The sequence below is a fragment of the Ips typographus genome, linkage group LG3 (genome assembly GCF_016097725.1).
Source record: "Ips typographus isolate SLU linkage group LG3, UJ_Ityp_2.0, whole genome shotgun sequence".
Lineage (NCBI taxonomy): Eukaryota > Metazoa > Arthropoda > Insecta > Coleoptera > Curculionidae > Ips > Ips typographus.
In genome coordinates, this window is record NC_138424.1 from 15,183,455 (window position 1) to 15,206,096 (window position 22,642).

General features: G+C 37.6%; 1 protein-coding gene and 1 long non-coding RNA gene across 4 annotated transcripts in view; one reads left to right on the forward strand and one right to left on the reverse strand.

Annotated features, from left to right (window-relative positions):
* The window catches only part of LOC145727140 (RNA-binding protein 25), a 31,852-nt gene that overhangs the window by 1,471 nt on the left and 7,739 nt on the right, over positions 1 to 22,642 (reverse strand). Inside the window, exons 3-11 of one of the 3 annotated variants that reach the window (XM_081976615.1) lie at positions 21,896 to 22,120; positions 21,674 to 21,838; positions 21,520 to 21,620; positions 13,163 to 13,293; positions 12,779 to 13,105; positions 8,183 to 8,338; positions 7,978 to 8,128; positions 7,752 to 7,927; positions 7,541 to 7,694 (exon numbers count right to left, since the gene is read on the reverse strand). In XM_081976615.1, the coding sequence (XP_081832741.1) occupies positions 7,541 to 7,694; positions 7,752 to 7,927; positions 7,978 to 8,128; positions 8,183 to 8,338; positions 12,779 to 13,105; positions 13,163 to 13,293; positions 21,520 to 21,620; positions 21,674 to 21,838; positions 21,896 to 22,120 (1,586 nt within the window). Of the gene's footprint in view, positions 1 to 7,540; positions 7,707 to 7,751; positions 7,928 to 7,977; positions 8,129 to 8,182; positions 8,339 to 12,778; positions 13,294 to 21,519; positions 21,621 to 21,673; positions 21,839 to 21,895; positions 22,121 to 22,642 lie in introns of all 3 variants that reach the window. The other 2 variants (XM_081976613.1, XM_081976614.1) reach the window with 2 other exon arrangements.
* On the forward strand, positions 5,441 to 7,897 carry LOC145727142 (uncharacterized). Its single transcript, XR_014177790.1, has 2 exons — positions 5,441 to 5,688; positions 5,747 to 7,897. It is a non-coding gene; the product is annotated as an uncharacterized LOC145727142 (long non-coding RNA).

Sequence of the window (22,642 nt, forward strand, 5' to 3'; positions counted from 1 at the left end):
CGCTGGCATCATTAGCCAGCTAGTATTTGTCAGCGGCTGAACTTGTCCAACTTTTGTCATCAGGCAGCGGCCACTATCAGCCGCTGATTGGCAGCAGCCTAGTGTGACCCGTGCTTAATGCGTACACAACAACATGTACAAGGTGTCCGGTTAAGGGTACGGAACGGCAATACATCAACGACGGTAAGGTCTAGCAGTTGGAAAAAAATCTTACAATCAAAGTTTGTCCAGGAAATGTTCAATATGATCCCACCTTTAGTATCAGAAAAATTTCCGAGGACTTGGGAGTTACAAAATAGTATATTTCATTACCAGTACAGAAATGAGGATTTATCCGTGCGCGCGTGACAAATTCTCGTGTGAGGCGCAGCCGAACACGGGAAGTCATGCAAGAACGGAAAATCCATTTCTGGACGAGTAATGAACGATATTTTTTATTATACTTAGGTACCTGAAATCAACATAAACAAAAAATATCGCAAAAAATTATTAAGAAAATCGGGAATATTTATTTTTATTTTTAAAACAGTAAAAATGTAAGTACATACAACTCAAATTAACAAAAAAAATACAAGTAGGTAATTCTAAGAAAATTAATTTTGGACAGAACCGTTATTATTAATAGTAATATTTATTGTACAATTCGTATTATTGTTGAAGCTCAATCCCTTTTGCATTTCTTTTTGTTGAACTAAAGACTCTGCTAAAGATGTTGAAGCGGAGTGTTCGTGTGTGCTTTGGTTCTCTTGATTGACTGTTACAGATGTTGTAGTTTCCAAGTTACAAGGTCTAAACAACTTCCGTGATACTTCAATTTTTCTTTGTATGGACTCTTCTATATATCCTTCTGCTACATTGGAAGAAAGCCATCCTCCGTGTCTTTTCAAAGTGAGCAAATCACCGCCGTTTTCCACCAACATGGTTGCCGAAGAGCGCCTTAGCCCATGTCCGGTATATTCTTCGGGATTTTTTAGTTTTAGGTATTTTGCAACAAGTTTTGGAATACCACTGATAGTATGGCACCCAACATGTTGAGCGTAACATCTTTGGTTTCGGTATGCAACAAATAATCTTCTACTCTCCATATGTTTAGGGCGGAGAAATGCGTATTTACGGTAAATTGTAGAGGGATCGAATTTGTAATTTTCATTGGTAATGGTAAAACTTCTTGACCTGTGAGTTTTTCCATCTCGTAAGAACACGACAAGGAAACGCCCATTATCTTCCACATCATCTAAACTCAAACGTATTAAATCATCTCTGCGGCATGCACCGAAGATGCCAAACACTAAAATTACTTTTGCTAGTAGATATTCTCCATCTGAAGCTTCACATAAAAATTTGGTTACTTGTTCTGCTGTAAGAATCTTGGATTTCTTTGGTATATATCCTACAGCTTGTCGTTTCAAAAAAGCAATCGTTTTTGGTTATTGATGGTGAGTATTTTCTTTTAGTGCCAAACAACTCTTTAACATAGAGAATCGACTCCATAAAGTGGAGGATTTCATAGTGTGGGCTTTTTCAGAAAAATATACTAAAAGAATATCGTCACTCACAATTTTGATTCGTTTCTGAGTCCGCCATTCGGTAAAACTGTTATATTCTTGTTCATATCTCAACCTGGATTTCACTGGTAATAAATCTGCACTCACTTCTGTCGCTCGTTGTAAGATATTTTCGGGAATATCCCGATTTTCTTCACAATCTGAATTCATTTTTGCAAAATGTAATAAATACATAAATACTTAATTTTCACTGACAGAAAATAAAATTTGTCATTAATAAATAAATCGTTGCTATAGACACATTACTCGTTTCTTTTTTTTCTTCGAGTTGCCATAGGATATCTAGTATCATGGATATCTATGTTTATTATTAAGCGCACGGAAAGAGGGATCGGGAAAAAATTTCCGTGCGCTGTTCCGAAAATGTCATATTTACTGTATTTTATAAACAGTTGAAAATGTAGTATTTTCTGTTAAGTATAATAAAAACAATTGTTCACGACATTCTGCAAAATAAAAATATGCACCCCTACCACATTGTTCTACATCAGGCATTAAATGACACTGATTGTGACTGTAGACTAACAATTGTCACTGGCTTTTAAATATGACTCGGGAAAATCCAAATTTTCTATCACGTGTATGATGACGGACGAATCCACTTTCAGTAGTGCAGGGGGTGTACATTTGCATAACATGCATTACTGGTCCGAGAATAACCCACATTGGATGCGGCAAGTCACACATCAAAGCCGTTGGAGATTAAACGTATGGTGTGGAATCGTGGAAGGAAAAATTATAGGGCCACATTTTTTCGAGCAAAACTGTTAATAAAGAGACGTTTTTGAAATTTTTAAACGTTTCTCTTCCACCACTTTTGGAACACGTGTCTTTGGAAACAATAAGAAATATGTGGTTCCAACTTGATGGTTGTCCGGCGCCTTATGAGCGAAACGTTCGTCAGCAATTAGGCGAGCAATACTCAAATCGTCTCATTGCAAGCTTGTTTCCCTGGCCGGCGCGTTCGCCAGATCTTACATGTTTAGATTTTTATCTATGGGCAGAGCTGTCGCAATTACTCAAAAAAAGTAATTAAATTACAATTACCAACTACTCTCAAATTCGTGAAAGTAGTTGAATTACAATTAGTCAATGTTTTTAAAATGTAGTTGAACTACCAATTACTTCAGTAAAGTAGTTGAATTAATAGACAATTACAGTAGTTCGACTACTGGCATTAATTCAATTACTGATAAAATGTAGTTGAACTACTAAAAAGTAATTTATTTATTGGCAGTAGTAAATGTACAGGGTGTCCAAATAAGAGTGGCACTCGGCTTTTTTGACTTAACGGTTAATCGTAAGGCTTTGAAAAAAAAAATTTTGTTATAAAAAGGGGCCAAAAAAATCGCTAGAAAATATTTTCAGTTTCAGGAAATGTCCTCAAGAGGGCGTACTAACAACTTTAACTTAAAAAAAGTGCATATCTCCAAAATTTCAAATACAATGGTACTTTGAAAATACTTGCAAACGGAAGCTACGTTTACTAGCAACAACTTTGATTATTGATATGCCCAAAACATTAAGTTTGGCACCATTGAAAAGAGCAGGTTTTTATCTATTAGATGCTCCAATAATTATTTAAAGTTGTTTTCTTTCGTTCACAGGTGGCGCTTTTTACAAAGAAATATTATTTTACCGCCTAACTGAAAAAAATTAAATGCAACCTATAGCGTTGTTTAATGTTAAAATGAAGAGAACAAAATACTACACCAGGCAGCAAAAATCGCAACTTTCTCACTTTTTTCTATTTTTTCATTTACCCAACCAAAACGCCGCTCTGAACCCGGTTCAGTAAACCGCTACTTCTCGACCGCGCAAAAGACAACAATCGTATCTAACCTCAAAAACAAGTAGTTCCATTACTTTAACATTATTTGTAATTCAACTACTCTGAAAGTAGTTCAATTACTCTGAGAGTAATTCAATTACTCTGAAAGTAATTCAACTACTTTCAAGTTGTTCAATTACAGAACAAATCGTAAAATCAATTACCAATTACAACTACTTTTGCTGAGTAATTGAAAAATCAATTATAATTATTGTTTTTGAAAAGTAATCTAATTACAGTAGTTCAATTACTTAAAATTAATTGAACTACATTTTCCAATTAAAGTAATTCAACTACCGACAGCTCTGTCTATGGGGTCGATTAAAAGACATTGTTTTTCAAAAGAAACCGACAACTAAGGAAAATATGATGCACAGAATACGTACTGCCGTTCGAAAGGGGGGGGGTCCAGGGCTGAAATCGAAGCAGCAGTTTCTTCTACTTAAGTACGTCTAATTAAATGTATCGACAATGATGGTAAACATTTTGAACATTTGTGAGTACTTTTTAGCTAACTTTGGGAATTAAAGGTTGAGTTAAAGGTATCAGATTTTATGAGTTTTTCCTGTTTTATTTCAAATCGGGTGGAGGTAACGTAATACGGTTTTCACAAAAAATTGACATACCTTCAAGTTCTTTTTGTTTCTGCATAATAAAACAGGTCGTTTTGTTTAATTTAAAAAAAAAAAACAAAAATGTGTATCCTCTGCAAAAAACGCCCTCTAGTGTATTTTCTGTAAATCTAAACGGTAAAAAAAAACTATGTCTTTTGAAAGACATTAAAATGCTCTTTCGAACTAGACCAAAAGTATTCGAATCGGTTAAATAGTTCAGAAGATATTAAAAGTTAAATATTAGAAATTGCATTGTCCCGTCTCTCTATCTCTTATGACATTTACGAAAAAATGTCATAGAACAAAACGATGCGATCTTAGGCAAGTTATCAAATGACGTTCTTAGATTTATAGCTCATCTCATGATTTTCCGAGATACAGTGAGTTTATATGGTTTCTTAGTAGCAGTTACGCTCCCTAGCGACGAACTTCAAACTAATTTCCAGCCATTTCCTAGGCTTTAACAGTAATATTTTTTTTACAACCGCTAGACCTTACCGTTGTTAAGATATAGCCGCTCCGTACCCTTAACCGGACACCCTGTATACAGGGTGTCCCAGATAAAAGGATACATGGGGATTTCGGACACGGCAAGAGATACAGTTTCGGTTAAATGGGAAAAAAGTTGTGCTATATCTACAGTTTTTAAAATATCAGCCAAAAACTGAAAATCGTATTTTTCGAAAAACTGAAATATCAGCGCCATCTTTTAAGCAAATTCAATACAATTTTGTAGATTTGTATTAATGACTACTTTTTTTCTATGCCTTCTAGTTTTTGCGCAACCAGCGACAACTTCAAAATTGTGTTAAATTCGCTTAAAAGATGGTAAAAAAAAATACGATTTTTTGTTTTTGGCTGATATTTTAAAACCTCCTGGAGATATTTTTAATTTTAATGCACCATATGACTGGGCTTAGAATAGCGCAACTTTTTTCCCATTTAACCGAAACTGTATCTCTTACCGTTTCCGAAATCCCCATATATACCCTTTTATCTGGGATACACCCTGTATACATGCCACTTGAAAAAAAAATAGTATATGCTACACGGACGTAGAATGCGATTATTGTGCTTCGCTCAGTTCTCAGGTGGAGTTATTTCTGAATGATGCCCAACTGAAGCACTGTCAATGTCAATCAATATGTTTCTATCTTTTAATAACCTTAAAAACACACTGATGTCATTTGTCGCATGTTCGTAGTGAAACAACGACAAGCGACATTTTTTTAAATAAAATCTGATTTTTCTAAAGCTTTCAGTAATTTTATTAATATTGTTGTCAACTATAGTCCCATAAGGTATGATGCATTGACCTATCTAAATAAAAAAAAATATAGTTTTTACTGGATTTTACATATTATTTTTAACAATAGAAGTCAAATATCTCATTTTTACCTTTTTAGGGCTTGTCATTGTTTCACATTAAGCCCTTCAATTATTGATAGACAAAACAACTTTCTGTTTATTTCCACGGGCGATTTCTTCATCTACCGGTAGCAAAAAAATAGTTTTTAAAAACGCTCTATAACCGAACTTTACAATATGTTAACGAAAACAAAAATATTTAAATCACCAGGAATCTGAAACGCTCAATATCAATCTCAGACATGAGTGAATTTCAATCTGACGTCACCATTTATTGCGTACTCTGCACAGAGGTATGCTGGGATGGAGAGTAAGTAGTATACCTTATTTGTTAAGAAAATATTGGATAACAGATATTCGGATTTCAGTTGTCACTTCGCTTTACCAGAAAAAAGTTAGAGCGATTTTAAAGCAAATCGATTGTAGTAGATGACGCCCTCTATAAGCGCGCTTAGAACTGAGTTGATAATAAAATTTGTCGTCTAAAAAAGTGCATTTACTTTGAACTTTAACTGTATTTCTGTTCTGTTCAGTAAATTATAATAAATCGATTATTTTAGTCCCAGAAATATTCCATTAAATTTAGTTATGGAACACCCTGTATAAGGGACACCATTTCATATAATTACCAGCTGTGTCAAAAATTTTAGAAGTAAAATTGGTGGTATGTTATTTCTCCACACAGGATCTGGCGATTCAAGAAAAATGCTGCAACTTTGTTAATTTAACGATTTAAACTATGCAGTCAGATCAAAATTGGAGTTAGCCAAAAATATAAACCACCGCCGTAAAACACCACAAACTACAACCACATCTGAAAGATGATTATTTTACAAGCAATTTACCAAAATCTTCATTAAAAATAATAAGCGGTTTAAAACATATTGGTAAAAAAAAATCGCAACAATTTTAAAATCCAAACAGCTGATTGGAAACGCTTTTTGAAAGGTGTAACCTCAGAAAATGCCAGATTGTTTAGTATCAATGGTACAATTGGCGTTTCAATTTAAGATCGCAGCGCCATTTGAACTAAAATCGGGCAACAAGTTTCTAACATCATAAATAATATGACACTGTCACTTCATATTTATGAAACCAGTGCTAAATTCCTAACCAAAATCAACGTAAAGAAGCGAAGAAATGACAGCTGGAATGCCCGAAACTTTTTTCAAAACTGAATTGATATCTCTTATCTTGAAACGCCAATAAGCAATAAAGGACATATGGGTAAAGCTGGAATCAGATGAGAAAAGGCCACCGCATCATCCATGACGCAGTTTTTAAAACTATTTCTCTCTCCTTCTACAGTTGCCGTCGCATTAGATATAATCAGAAGCGTCCTATTAAAATATTCCCGAAAATAAATTGTTAAGCGGTCAAAAAGCCACTTGGCAACGTAGTACGGCTTTTACTTCGACACAATTAAAACAGATGCGGCAGGGGCCAGGGACAGATGGACCTTTTTATATGCTTTTACTAGCCGGCACTCTAAACGGTGTTGCCAAGTTTAAAAAAATGTAGTGGCGGACAAGGACTTAGGGGGTTAGGTTAGGTTCCGTTTTAGTCTGGTGTTTTGGTTGTATTGTTGATGGTCGCAGTTGAAGTTCACACAGTGTTATGAATGAAAAACGTTATTTTGTCATAATGTCTTCCAAAAAGGTTGGAAAGAAAGGTGTTATCATACACAGCCAAGGCCGTGAAATCGTCAGTAACGTCTTACAATTTATGAAGAAAGAAGCAGAAGGAGTTTCCATTCCTTTGAAAAACTTTTTGTCTTTTATTTTCTTTATTAAAAACGACGAAAACTTTTCATTTTACTGATAAAATAATAGCACGCCACTGACTGGCTGCAACAACTTGAAAAGTAATGAGAGCAGCAAGTGACATCATCATTTGATGACGCCTGTGGCCTTTTCTTTTCTTAGCTGATTCGAGCTCTACAATAAATGTTTCTTTTTGCAACGGTCAGTTTGCATGGGCACAATGATTAGCAAATTAACAAATTCTTTAGAAAAAAATTATCCAATTTCTCCATACAAAGCAAAAAAAAATTAACTGGTCAGAGCATCTTTAGATTGGTTTATTAAGATTTTAAATAAGTTTGGTATGACTAATTTCCGCAAACGAGAAAAAAAAAGTATACTAACTGCGTAACAACTCACCTGAGCAGCATGATCAGACTGATCATTAGACATCTCTTCTGGCTCTGGTTCAGGGGGAGGCGGACTATAATGATTAGTGTCCATATCACTATCACTATCTATTGGCTCAGCTTCGACCGCTTCCAGTTCTTTAGCGGCCTGAGCTACCACGTACCTAGGCGAAACACTTTAGGTTAAATGTCGCAAATATCGTGTATTTATATTGACATACTTTTCTCGTTCCTCTCTATGCCTTCGGTCCCTTTCTAACTCTCTCTGCTTCTCTCGTTCCCTGGCTCGCTGTCTTTCTAGTTCTCTCTCCTTTTCACGTTCTTTTTGTTTCCAATGCTCCAGATTTACGTCAATTAGCAGTTTTGGCCTGTATTGATCCTCGCGCTCTTTCTTAGCCTAAAAGAAAGCCTTTAGATGTTAAATTTGATTAAAAGTTAAGACTAAACCTTTTCAAAGGCTTCGTTAGGATCCTCATGCTCTTCGGCGAATATCCTGCGTCTCAATTCTTCCATCTCCTCTTTTTCCTTTTGTCGGTCTTTTGTATCCGATTCAGCTTCTTTCAGCCGTTCAGCAACCCGACGTTGAAGTTCTCGACCCCTGAAATACCGACCTTTAATAATCAACGCCTCCTAACAATTATTGGATACAAACTTATAATATTTGACGTCATCTCGCTCATCGTCGTAATCTTCCAGAAACTCCTTCAGTCGTTTGGCATCACGTTCACGTTCTTCCTCTTTAACGCGGTCTCTTTCTCTTTCCTTTTCGTACTCTTTGGCTTTTCTTCGCTCTCGAGTCTCCCACATTCTGAAATATAAGAAGTAGACAATAAAACTTTCAGTTTTCCTCTCCAAGTAAATTATCCTAGGTTATATCCCGTTCGTCATGTTTTTTTTTTTCAAAAAATTATTTAAATTAATAATTGTATAGGGTGCCTCTAAAAAGTTGGTACAAAATCCTATGACATATTCCTGACATCAAAATAAGCCGATTTAAAGCAACTTACCTTAGTCCGAAATTGCTTCGTTTTTGAGATACAGGGTGGTAAATTTGAAAAATAGAAATATATATATTTTTCTAATTTTGGCATATAAAGTGACACTTTTCAAAACTGATTAGAGTGGCAAAACGTTTTACTTTTCGTAACTAGTTACGAAAAGTATCACTTTATGTAACTAGTTATGAAAAGTTCATTTTATCACTCCCTGTTTTTATGCATTTCCGTAGAAACATATGGGCGACATCCATCATAACATGTCGTTGTCACAGTTTATACAAGGTACTATGAAAGTGAATATTTGTGTTAAATCACTTTAAAAGATGGTTTTTACGGCTTTTTGGTCAAAATTAGAAAATAGCTATTTATGTAACCAGTTACGAAAAGATCGATTTTGTGAAACGAATGAATGTTTGTAGGGCGAGCGCAGCGAGGTCCTACAATTTGAATGAGTTACACAATAAGACATTTTCGAAACATGTTGCATACATAATTTTTTCTAATTTTGACCAAAAAGCGGTAAAAACCATCTTTTAAAGTGATTTAACACAAATATTCACTTTCATAGCACCTTGTATAAACAGTGACAACGACATGTTATGATGGATGTCGCCCATATGTTTCTACGGAAATGCATAAAAACAGGGAGTGATGAAATGAACTTTTCATAACTAGTTACATAAAGTGATAAAGTGATACTTTATGTAACTAGTTACATAAAGTAAAACGTTTTGTCACTCTAATCAGTTTTGAAAAGTGTCACTTTATATGCCAAAATTAGAAAAAATTATGTATGCAACACGTTTCGAAAATGTCTTATTGTGTAACTCATTCAAATTGTAGGACCTCGCTGCGCTCGCCCTACAAACATTCATTCGTTACAAAAAATCGAACTTTTCGTAACTGGTTACATAAATAACTATTTTTAACTTATTGTACATTTTGTAGAATATTACTTTCCAATCTGGTAGCCAGAGTTTTTTGAGATGCGAAGCCCAAATTTGGACACTTGCAATTTGAACAAATTTCAGGTGACTGTATTTCTGTACGAACACTAAAAACCGAAATAATTCGACAACAGTTTACATTAGCGGATCTTAGCACGAGTACCTTTTTTGCTTCATAATGTTTAAAACATCGTTTTCTTAAAAAATAAATAAGAAAATTACACCGAAAAAAAAGTTAATTCGGTCATTTAAAACCATCAGAAGTACACTAAAAGTAAAGCGCCCTCTAACCGCTGCAGTAAAAAAGTGTCGAAAATATGCCCGGAACGGGTCGAAACATGACTTTTAAAACCAATTTTCCTTATTTTATTACTTAAATCGGGGTCGCTCTACAACCCTACGTGGTTAAAAATGCAATTTTCCAATTTTTGAAAAAAAATCGAATTTTATTTTTTAACTTTACCACCCTGTATCTCGAAAACGGATTAATTTCGGACTGAGGTAAGTTGCTTTAAATCGGCATATTTTGATGTCAGGTATATGTCATAGGATTTTGTTCAGACATAGAGACACCCATTGTCATTGAATATGGGAATATATAATATAGGTATAAAAATATGTCATAGTCATTGCTAATATTAAAAAAGATTTCAGGGCGTTATAAGCGGGCGCTATGATAACCGTTTCCAAGGTATAGTCAAAATTTTACCCTTTGAGAATGACGTCAAGCAGGTGGAAAAACACGCATGTCTGGAATTAGATCACAAATTTTAACCAACAAATGCTTTGAAAAATTAGTGCGTTCGGAAGTGATGGAGAGTTTCAGTTTAATCATCATTCATTCAGTGAATAAGTGTGCTTGCACTCACTTAAGGGCATCGGTCAAAACGTCTTATGGGAGATTCAATGCATTTTATGACAATCTTTTAACCCAAATTAAAAAAAAACTAGGCTAGGTATTGCTGTTTTTTAAACGGCATATGAAAGAAGATACTTGCTAGAATGTGCGAAAGTCAATATAATTTTAATAGTACGTAAATTAAAATATTTAGAAGCATTTTAACAAAATGATAAAATTACCATAATTTTCAAGTCACTATTTTTCCTACCTGCAAAACTTTTTTGGTAACAAAAATAACTTTTGCACATTCCCCAAACATTTAGCTATTTAATAAAAAAAAATCACGTAAATAAGTTAAAAATTAAAGTCGTAATTTGGGTTAAAAGATAGGACTAAAAAATTGCTCGAATTAAGGAGCGGAAATCTTGCATCTTTGTTCCATATCACTCTAGGAGCCTCGTCGCTTAAACAGTAATGTCTGTGTTAACACTGCCGTAGTTTTATCGACAGAAACAAAGAACGAACACTGTTTTTTATATATTTTTCTACACGTAGGCCAAGCATCGCGATCGAAAAACGTAAAGTCTTTACCGATCCCCTTAAAGATCTCTTCTACTCCTAATAACATAATATGTTATTAATGTTTATTGATTTTGTGCTTTGCACAATAAAGCGAAAATAGTAATTTGACATACCAACCTTACCAACTTCGTTTTCCGGGGGTAATATCCCTAGTGCATTTAATTTTTCCGGAAAAATTCGGAAAAACGAGTTTCTAAGTAATTTGGAGTGGTTTTAAAAATCCTCGTCTTCGACTCGGATGATTTTTAAAACCACTTTCGCTCATGCTATTTGTTAAAACAAATTACTTAGAAACGAGTATTCCAATTTTTCCACAGGAAAAATTAGATGCACGAGGGATATTTGGTAAGATTATTTCCTGAGTTAAATAAACATTTTATTTTAATTAAAACAATAAGAACAATAATTAATAAGAACAATAACTTTCAAGCTAGAAAGGGTAACACTATTCTTTATGTTGTTGTGAGGAGTGTGCAATTTTTTCGATTTTTTTTTCCGGAAAAACTGCTGACAGCTAAGTTGACAGTTGTTGACAAGTGATTTTTCCACTTAAAATTTACATTTGTTATACTAATTCTTGATAGCGATTGGTCAAAATTGATAGGAAGGAAATAATCTCATAAAAGCGGTTATTTTGGTTTTACTGACTCACATTTTCTTAGAAATGTTGGTGAAATAGGAGTCGTCAGCTGGAATTCCAGCCTTTTTCATTCGGCATAGCGTAGCAGTACTAACTTTTAAAGCCTGTGATGCTCTATCATACACATTGGAATAATCAATTGGAATGACATCTGGAAACTGTTTCTTTTCGTACTCCAAAAAAAGCAGCACATTTAGAATTAGCATTTGGGCTTGCTCATTGTTGCACAGCATTCTTATATGTTTGATATTTGTCTAAATCAAAGTGCCAGTAAATGTGAACGTTTTTAATTTGACAGGCTAATTTTTTAAATAGAAACTCCTATTTTATGTAAATTTTATTCATTTCTCTACAAAGTTCTAATCATTTTTTATGTAACATACCCTATACTTATTTTTGCGTCCTGCGTGAATTTAAAATGGCCCATACACTATACAATTAGTTGTACGACAAGTTGTACAACTCAGGTAGATTCGACCGTCGAAACGATAATTGCATAGTGTGTGATGCTGTCGTCCAACAAGTCGTACGACCCGGTTGAATCGTACGGTAGTTTGACTGGACAAAAATTTATCGTACGACGGCGTTTGATATACGACAAATCGGAATCAATTCGACATAAACTTAAAAAAGAACCTAAAACTCTCGCAAATATGGAGACTAATACATTTTGGACTGAATTTATGGATCTCTATCGTGAGCAGGTTTGTTTGTGGGATGTGAAATCCAATGAATATGCCAATAAACATAAACTTTTTCCTAACTTTTCTTTCATCATGAACTAAAGCGACCACTATTGCTGCTGTAGTTGTTTTTGACAACATACGCGGCATGATGCTCTGTGTGCTACAGAAGTTTAAAAAGTACTACAAATCTTCAAGACCGATTGATGCTCAGATCGTTTGTGTTTGTGGCCAAAATAATGTGCAACTTGTCGCATCAATTGTATGTTCAATCTATCGTACAACTTGTCGTACAACTAATTGTATAATGTATGGGCCGTTTAACAGAGATATAAGGACAAGTCAGAGAAGAGTGTCCAGAACTACTGCAGTTCCGAAAACTACCATTCAACGTATACTGAAATTATATTTTCAAAAAAAAAACAGAAATCTAATAATTATTTGTATCCGTGTTGTAAAGTCATGTGCATCATTAGGCATAATTAAAGCCCCATTAAATTAAAGAATACTTCAGACTTTATACAGTTTCAGTGGCAACATAAAATAAATTAACTTACCTAAGGCGTTCTTGATACGCGGCCTCTTTTTCCCTAGCTTTCCTTTCCGCTTTCTTCTTTTCTTTTAATTCCTCCTCCATTTCCTTCTCTCTCAACAACTCTTTCGTACTCAACTTATCCACTCTATCTCTTTCCCGATCTCTGTGTTCCCTATCCCTATCTCTTTCCTTTTCCTTCTCGCGTTCTCGTTCCCGATCACGTTCACGCTCCCTCTCTCTTTCGCGTTCCCTTTCACGTTCACGCTCCCTTTCCTTTTCGCGTTCGCGCTCGCGCTGTTCCCGTTCTCTGTCTCGTTCCCGGCTCCTATCATGATTTCGTTCGTGGCTCCTGCAAATCCAAAAGTCGCTACAAATCACGCAATTTTTTGTCGTTTTGATCACCAACCTTGATCGTGACCTCTTCTTTTTGCTGCGCTCTTCTTTTTCTCTGCGTTTCGGAGTTGGTGACCGGGAAGTAGGCAATTCCGGTTCACGATTGCGCTCCTTCTTTTTCACCTCGCGTTCTTCCTCTTGTTTCTAAAAAGAAAGCACAATTAACGGGACCGATTGAACGTGTGTTGTTTGCAACAAGTTTTCAGGTGAATTAGAAATTACAGATTTAAGTGACAATAGGTTAGCATACCATCCCAGCGAGTGGTTAAAAATAAATTCCCTTCTTTGAAACTGGTCCTTCAAATTGGATCTACGACGCTGAAAATAAACCAAATACAGTGACGTCGCCCTTTAAATCGGGCGGGTGCAGATCAAGAAAACATTTACGTACTATCACAAAACTAAACAAGGCAAAGTATACATGTTTTTTTATTACAATGGTATTTTTATTGATGGGGAAGATTAAAAAATCAAGCGGCGCCATTTGTGGAAAATCTCAACTTAACCTTAAAGACAACTTGCAAAAGGAACTTACTCTCAATTAAATTGAAGGGGGAGTAGATGATCCTAGGCTGATTACCGCTCCTTATATGGTGGTCGACTTCACAGGACGGCGAAACTTGTGTAATCACCCGGACCAAATACTTAACTTAAACCGCTCATCCATAACTTACAAATACAGATAGCGGTTGTAGATTCTTATTACTAACTATAGGCAAGTATAGAGGAATGTTTCAAGCTAATAACTTTTATGGATGCCTTAGTATGTTAGTTATTATTATTTTAATTAGTTTATTTTTTAATAATTTAAACGTCAAAATAAAATCTTATACTCCATTTACACATGTAATTTAGAAAATGTCACTTGTATTTTAGAAAGCATGAGTTGTATTTCAGATGATGAGATATTTCAGAAAAGGTATGTCGGATTTTAGATTAGTTATTTTAATTTCAGAACTTGTCACCTGTATTTTAGTAAATGTTTTAAATTTCAGATTTCTTTATTTCTGTGTGGTTTTGTTATAAGTTCATTTTTCAATACCATTACATACAGCAAGAAACCGCCGCGAGTATTAATTAATATAAATATAATAACAATAATTACAAGTCACAAAGCGTCAACAAGAACACCTTTGTGAGTAAGCAGTTAATGAATACCAAATTTACCTCCCAACTGGCATTTCTTCATTTGCTTAAACTTTTAATAACTTTGTAACCATGACAGCACATTTACCTTTCACTACATAGAAATGTAGAAATGAAGATTTCTGAAATATAATTTGTATTTCCAAATTACAAATGACCGTGTCAAAAATTCCACTGTTTATATTTCTAAACTACATGTGTAAATAGTGTAGAGCAAAAAACATTTAACAGGTAGAATATTAACTTTCAGATGAAGTTATAATATTTGCATTTTCTAATTTTATTTATAATGTATTTCTAACCGCAGCCGGTCAAAGTAGACAAAATAGACTTAACCCTTATTTTAATAAATTCAATGATTTATGATTTTTTGCCAATATGTCATAAAGAGTAGAAATATCACGTTGAAACTTACAGGACAGTTAGGACCAATCAGAAATCCTTTTTTTGCAGTATACTATGTCATGAAAAAAAAAATTTCAAAAAATGTTCTGTCAAATCCGAATGTAGTCGCTTCTTTTTGTACGTTAAGCATGAGTCACACTAGGCTGCTAGCCAATCGCGAATTTAGAAGCAACCACTATCAGCGGTCTATCAGCATGGTGGGACCATAAAATGCAAACTAAATGGTAGCCCAATTTAAGCAGTTCAAAATTTTAAAAACAATACACACATGAGTGTAGCTGTTGTTACAATTATGCAGAAATTTTATGCAGAAAAACGGCTGGAAATACCGAATTGAAACTTGCAGAGTGGTTAGGATTCACTAAACGTCATCCTTTGTTATGATACAGTTATGGCCTAAATCACTTGGTTTTGTTTAAAAAAACTGAAATTATCAAAAATTTACGCAAAACAAGACAATGGGTGGATGAGAGAAACTTTGGGTGCACAAAAGAGAAAAGAAAAAGCAAATTTACAGTATAAAATCACAAGAAGACACGATTCAGCTCGTGTGAACTGAACTGACTGACTATTTAGAAATAAGCCTAATGGCTGTAGGAAGTACATCAGGAAAATCGAGGAAAAAGAGATGTAAATGTTTATAATGAATGTCAAAGAGGTTTACGAAAGTACGGAAGGATACAAGAATTACCTGATTACCAAATCTCACCGCAAAACTCTAGAGTAAATAAGGCTTTGCAGCAAACTAAATAAAAAAATCTGATAGCTTCCCAAAGAACTCGAAACAAGTGATAACGACAAAAGAAATGGAATAATAGAAACAGTTATTTAGTAGTTTAGAAAAAGCATTTCGGACGCACTATTAAAATGTTTAGAAGAGCAAAAAAGGGTTCAATTTCTGTTTCATGCATTTGCTGACTTATTGTTAGCAGCTCAATAAGGTACACTGTGAATCAGTAGAAAAAGGTATGAATATTTGTTGTAAAAAGGTAGACATTCTCTGCTGTCAAGTTGTCATAAAGCAATTTCAAGGTGAGTTGTAGCATATTTTTTAGTAATAATAAAAAAGTGGTCAAATTATTTGAATAGTAGGTATAGTCAAGTTGATGTGTTTATTGTGCGATGCATGTTGTTCCGCATGCAGAGACTTTACTTAAGATGAAGACAGTCTTGAGTATATATAATATTTTTGCTACAAGTTTGTAACGAAGCGTTTAAATTCGTTACTAAATTCCACTGAACGGGTGAAACTGTGCACCGTGGATTATTGTAAATACGCTTCTGTGTGCGGTTTGACGAAATTGTGGAGGGGGTAAGCCTCGAGCAACGTACCGATCGGAACTGTGGCGCTCCTGTGTTGTGCGGCGGCGGCCCCACCACCGACGCGTCATTGTAGTGGGGGCCCGGCGATTAGTATAAATGAAGCTCCGTGGCACTAAGCCGGGAGTCTTGCACCGCCTTCGTAAGACTCTCTCCGATCTACCTAACCGAACCGTTCCGTCCGTCCGTAACCGTAAGTACCGTGGCTTGGTGGCGTAGCGTCGCCGGGCTTGCTCGTCATGTAGGCGCATGTCGCATGATGCCCCTTTTCCCTGTGTTCTGGCGTATGGTCGAACACATCCGTTCCTCTCCTGTTCCCCCTGTTGGCGTAGGGTCGCAGGGATACCTGGTCGTGCAGGCGCATGTCGCACGACGCTCCTTCACTCTGTGTTCTGGCGCATGGTCGAACACATCCGTTCCCCTCCTGTTCCTCCTGTTGGCGTAGGGTCGCAGGGTTACCTGGTCATGTTGGCGTAGTTCGCATGACATATTTTCCCCCACCGTAACACGTTTTGGCGTATGGTCGAACGTGGTCCTGTTCCGAACCAAGTATGGCGTAGTGTCGTGCGAACGTTCGTCCTGTTCTTTCTTAAGGTAGTTCTCACCAAAGCGAGACGGCCGCCGAACATTGCCGCGCTAGTTATAGGCACCGTAGGTTAAGCATGCGCTCGCTAGGATAAGACCGGGAGTTTAAGGTTTAGGGGTACTTTTTAAGTTTCTTGCACCGTGCGGAGTTTTAGATTTGTTTTAAGTTTCACCGTATGGTGACTTTCCCGAATAAAGAGAGTTGTTTTGTTACCAGTTTGTTTTACTCATCCTTGCGGAGCTCACAAACCCAGAAACTTCGTTCTCCACTGTTTAAAAGCCGCCCGAAGGCAATCGTGTTCCTACTGGCACGTAACGACTCAGTAGGTGGCGCCCGAGCTTAGAGCCGGTAAATAGAAGGCTTATTTTAAAAACGCGTCACAAATTTGGCGCCCGAGCAGGGACCTTTTTTTGCTCTGTTTTAGTAAAAGGGACCACGCGAAGTAAGTTCTTGAGCTCCGAAAGGTTTGAGGGATTAGAGAGTCCGTAGTTAGTCATTGCCCAGATTGTACCCGGTTCGTAGTTTGTAGTCTTTTGGCAGTTTAATCAGTTATTTGCAGGAACCTACCGTCCGTCCGCCGTAAGTGTCTCCACCAACATGGCAGAGGTTCCTTTCCTGTTGTAAAAGGTATCCGAGACTGGCGTAAGTCGTTAGTTTGTTTTTTTTTTAGAGCTCCGTGAGGTCCGGAAGTAAACCACTGACCGTGCCTGGAGGATGCGCCGTGGCATCTTGGTAGGTCAGGTCTGACTGTGCCTGTAAGGATAGATGGGATATCTTGGAGAACCGACGGACCGTACACCTCCTGGAGGGTACATGGGAGTACCTTGGAGGACTTTGTCGGTGACTCCTGGAGGATATCCGGGACATCTTGGAGAGTCAGGCGAGGTTTTTGTAAACGTTTTTCAGGGGCACCCGTTGAACCGAACTGACTGGCTGTCCATGGACCGTATACCCGAGTTCCAACTCCGTTGCAAAAGGGATGGCAGCCCAGGAAGTGGTTCTGTTTGTTGTTTGTTGCCTCGGATACCATACCAGCTTCGCATGATACTGACTGTCGCTTCGTTTTTTTTTTTTTGGGCAAACCGGACCGCCGCCGATCCGTTAAACTTAAGTTATTTGAGGAATACGACGTTATGTTTTCTTTTTTTTTTTGTTTTTTTTTCTCTGTTTAGTGGTTCTGGGATTTATAATTTTGTTTACCTGAACCGTAATTTTACAAGTTTAGTATGACGCCTTATAGATGCCCAAGGATTTTACCGTTCCGCCACGACAAGCGACCACTGGCTCGCTAGCTCGCCCGGTGTTAGACCGGCACCGGAAGCGCGAGAAGGATGCAAGGCGTACCAGGGCTGTGAAAATCCTGGCCCGGGAGGCCAAGCTACTCACGGCCACCTACCAGCGGGTACCGACCCGACCAGTACCGGCCAGAAAACAAGCTCCCAAGAGGCCCTCTCCGGAAGGGTCTCCTATCCGGTGGCCATCCCCGATACCGCGGATGCTGTCGCCGATTCCGGACACCCCACCGCACCAACCAGTCCCGGACGAGGTCCCGGAAAGGGGCGATACTGCAGCCGCCCCAACAGCCGTGGGGGATTATATCCAGGGCCATCCAAACCCTGATAGTTGGGAGCCATGGGTGGTCGAGGCCCTACGGGCATTGAGGCCACAGGGCGTGGAGGGCCGGGTGCGCCGAAAGCTCCCCGTGTCCGGCGGCGGTTGGGTCCGAGTAACCTTACCGAAACCTTAATTCCCTTTCCCCTTGTCCTTTTTGTTGTTTTTTTTGAGCGTCCGTTGAATAAAGTTTGTTTTAGTACCGTTTCGCCTCGCTTTTGTGAAAACAAGCTGAATGGGGTATTCCGGGTATTATAGTATATTGTTCGCAGGTAACCGTCATGACCAACACCACCGAACAATTGGCTCAGGAGTGGCCGAGGTCCTGGCTGTCGCCCTGCCTAGAGGTTTGAAACCAGCTGTCGAGGGGGAAGATCCCTTGAATACAATACCGGACCAGTCAGTCGGCCCGGTACCGTTTACTTTACTCCGGCATGAGTGGACGAGGCTGAGTCGGGCTACCCTCTTCATCCCGGTGGGACCGAACACCTGCTGGCGTTGCGGGGAGCATGGTCACAGCCGGCAGGGATGCCCAGCGCAGAACGCCGCCATCCTGTTCTGTTCAGGTTGTGGGAGACTGGGAGTCCTCTCCCGTAACTGCGCCTGCTCTCCGCCTCCGCCTCCAACCCGACGGCTGTCACCGGCTCAGTTCAGGGCGGCTGAGCCGTACCTGCTCCGGATCCGAGATGCCGACGCTGGCGGGAATTCAGCGTTAGCATGCCGTTGTACATTTTGTAAATAAGTTTTTACCGTTATTTAGCGCTTAGGTCACCGCATTATTTTAGTTTTCCGCATTGTTGTGGTGTTCCACATTGTTTTAGTTGACCGCATTATTGTAGAATGCCACGTTAAGTTAATTTTCCGCATTGCTGTGGTGTTTCACGTTATTTTAGTTGACCGCATTATTTTAGTGTGCCACGTTAAGTTCGTTTTCCGCATTGTTGTGGTGTTCCACGTTACTTTGGTTGACCGCATTATTTTAGCGTGCCACGTTAAGTTCGTTTTCCGCATTGTTGTGGTGCTCCACGTTGCTTTAGTTTTCCGCCTTATTATGGTATTTCACGTCATTTTAGTTTTCCGCATCATGTTGGTTTTTTTTTTACGTTTTACTTTCATAATTGAATAAAGGTTGTTTTAAGGGAAGCCGGGGTACTTTTATTCTTTAGCATTAGGAAAAAAAAAAACAGCGATCAAGTAACTGTTTTTTTTTTTTTTTTTTTTTTTTTTTAGAAGGATTTTAAAAACGCGTCACAAGTTTCAAACTTGAAGCAACGCATTTTTCAAAGTGTTTAGTACGAATGTCAACACCTTGCGGACATTTGACCAATGGAAAACTGCAACATTTTGCTTCGCATTGGAGTTATCGAGTTGTTTGAAAATGCTTCTCAGAATATGTGTTTAACCCTTTTGGCGTTTCAAGTTAAGATTGCAGTTCGGTTTTCAACTTGGAACGTACCGCACGTCAGTTTCGTGGGTGCCATTTTTTGCCACGTTTCTTGACGGAAAGGGTGAAAACCTACGAGAAGACCATGTAGATGTAACAGTGACGGTTATAGTTTCCACGAAAAATGACTATATCTTTTGCTCGGATCGTGCCTTTAAGCGATTTTTTAGAACTTTTTGTAGCTATCTGGGGCTCAGGGGCAACTAACCCGACTATCTGAGCCTCTCTCATAACGATCTGGCAAAATACCCCTAGCTGGTAGTGCCAAAAAAAAAACCAGTAACAACAACAACCACGTTTCTTGAAACGGTGTTCAGGGAAATTTGAAGTTGACGACCGAATTTCGCAGCCGGTCGAGTGGAGATGGTGGAATCTCTAAGTGGAAACGTCAATTCCTAAAAGTCTGCGGAGAATTGTCTTGTGCGGTGCACTTCCAAGAGGCGGAAAAGGTGAAAACCTAGGAGAAGACCACGTGGATGTGACAGTCCAGACAGACAGACATAATCGATTTTTTTGACTTTTTTGTGTGTAAAGTATCTTTTGTGAAAAGTAAGAGCCGCGGTATGATTTAGAGCCAGACAACACCGCGGCCTCTACAGTGGGTAGCTGGCGAATTGCCCTTGCGAAGCAGAGCCAACAACAAAAACCAACACTTTTGATTTAGATATTCTATGCCGCAAGTGATATAAAGTCGGTAAAATTGAAAAAAAGTGGAGTATACTCATCTGCGTACAAATAATCCTATTTTATGTTTGAAATGGTTACTATTCTGTTGGTACAGGGTGAAAACAAAAAAATTTCATCCTGTATCAAAATAAAAGGTGAATAAATATTATTAAACCAGATTATGTTTAGGCAGACTAATACGTAACTTTTCTTCCATTTAAATAACATTTTATCCCCAACAGGTTCTCCAATCCCCATCCACAACATTTCAAAACATTCTTTCATAAACGATTATGATTAAACCTGGTGCTTCACACCGAAACGTGTGAAACATAAAAATCAAATTCTCACCCGTAAGCTGAAACATTCCTCTACGCTAATACAGACAACATAATAAATAAATGACAGTAAAAGTAACAATTTTGTTTAATTACAAAAATATACTTGAAAAGTGATCAAATGGGCAAAAAATATTCAGTAAAAACAAAATGGTTACTTTTGCTACAACAGTAACATATTTCATATTTAAGTCACATATTAAAGTTGAAAATATGTCACGTTACACCTTCTAGAAAGTTGTGTATCGAATTTTTTGGTTTCTAGAGTGTTGGCTGGGCATTTTTAGCACATCATTAATGCTCTCTAGTGGCTGTAATTTTGTTGAACCTTGCGAATTAAGATGAAGTAGGTAGTGCTTGATCAATATGTGATTTAAACATTCACACAAGTGTGTAATCCATAAAAAAAGACTTAAAGGCGAATTTACTGATTTTCATTCATTCATTTACTCACCAGCGGCGCCTCACGGGCCGACTACCTGGACGGAGACTGCGTCACGCTTTTCCATGCCTGTTCGGTTTCAACAACGACATAAGCGCAAACTTATCTCTAATTGTAATACAATAAATGTTTGTAACGTCTACATACTGTTTGGTAGTCAGACACAAAGGTCCAACTCACAAATAGTGGTAGGAAAAGTTGGAGTAAACCTAATGTCCCCGAGCAAATATAATCTCCTAAAGTTAGTTGTAAACACTTCAAATTAAAAATAATGATTTAATCAATAATGAAAGTAATAAAGTGTAGTTACACTAAAAATGGAGATACATGTGTCTCCAAGACATTAGTTTACTTAAACTTTTATAGAGTCTATAACCAAGAGCAACCCATAAAAAAAGAATTATTGCCTTACCTTCATAATTTCCCTGAACTTTCCTATTTCTCTACTGATCAAATCCCGTTTCTCCTCCTCGACTTCCGCTTCTGCTAGTACTTTATTCCAAGCAGTCATCACTGTAAAAACACTAAACGTTCGGGGAAAAGCGGACAATATGAAACAGCCTCACCTTCTTTTTTATGATCATAATTTTTCATATCTTCCTGAAAATCAGCTAAAATTTGCTTAATTCTCTCCCGGGACATTGAATCCAAATATTGGGTCTCTTCATCCAATTCATCCTCCTCATGTTCATCTTGCAAAGGTGACGATCGCAGTTTTTTATTTCTTTCCGCTAGAGCGTCAACCAACACGAGTTTAATAAATTTAGCTTAAACATTTCGAAAGTCACCTTTATATTCGTCCAAAACAGCTTGGGTCTTAGCATCTACTTTAGCTACTAAACGCTTATCGTAGACCATAAGATCGTGTAACAGTCGCACGGCACGTAAACCAGCATCAGGACCGGCTAACTCGCAAAACCCGAAAGCCTTCACTTTTTTCCAACTAATTACTGGTCCACAAGCAGCTAGGATTTGTCTAATCATAGTATCAGGAGCTCTTTCAGTAATATTTCCTAAAAACATCATAATTTTCTCTTGAGTCATGTAACTACTGGAATGACACGCATTTTAGTATTAAAAACTAAAATTGGATTGGTTTGGATTTATATTAAATGGAGCAGTCCATACTGCTCTCTTTTCTTTCTACCCTTTCTTTGAATTATTTTAAGATCACAACATAATAGTTTAAAGGGCGATTTGCATTTTCCGGAACGTCAGCATCACCTCACGGACCGGCAACGTCCGGTCATAACTGAACTCATTGAAACTACATTACAAAATATTTTGAAGTGACATCGGTTTTCAACTTGGAAAGTACCGCACGTTAGTGTTGTGGGTGCCATTTTTTGCCACTAAGAAACCACGTTTCTTGAAACGGTGTTCAGGGAAATTTGAAGTTGACGACCGAATTCCGCAGCCGGTCGAGTGGAGATGGTGGAATCTCTAAGTGGAAACGTCGATTCCTAAAAGTCTACGGGGAATTGTCTTGCGGTGCACTTCCAAGAGGCGAAAAGGGTGAAAACCTAGGAGACCAA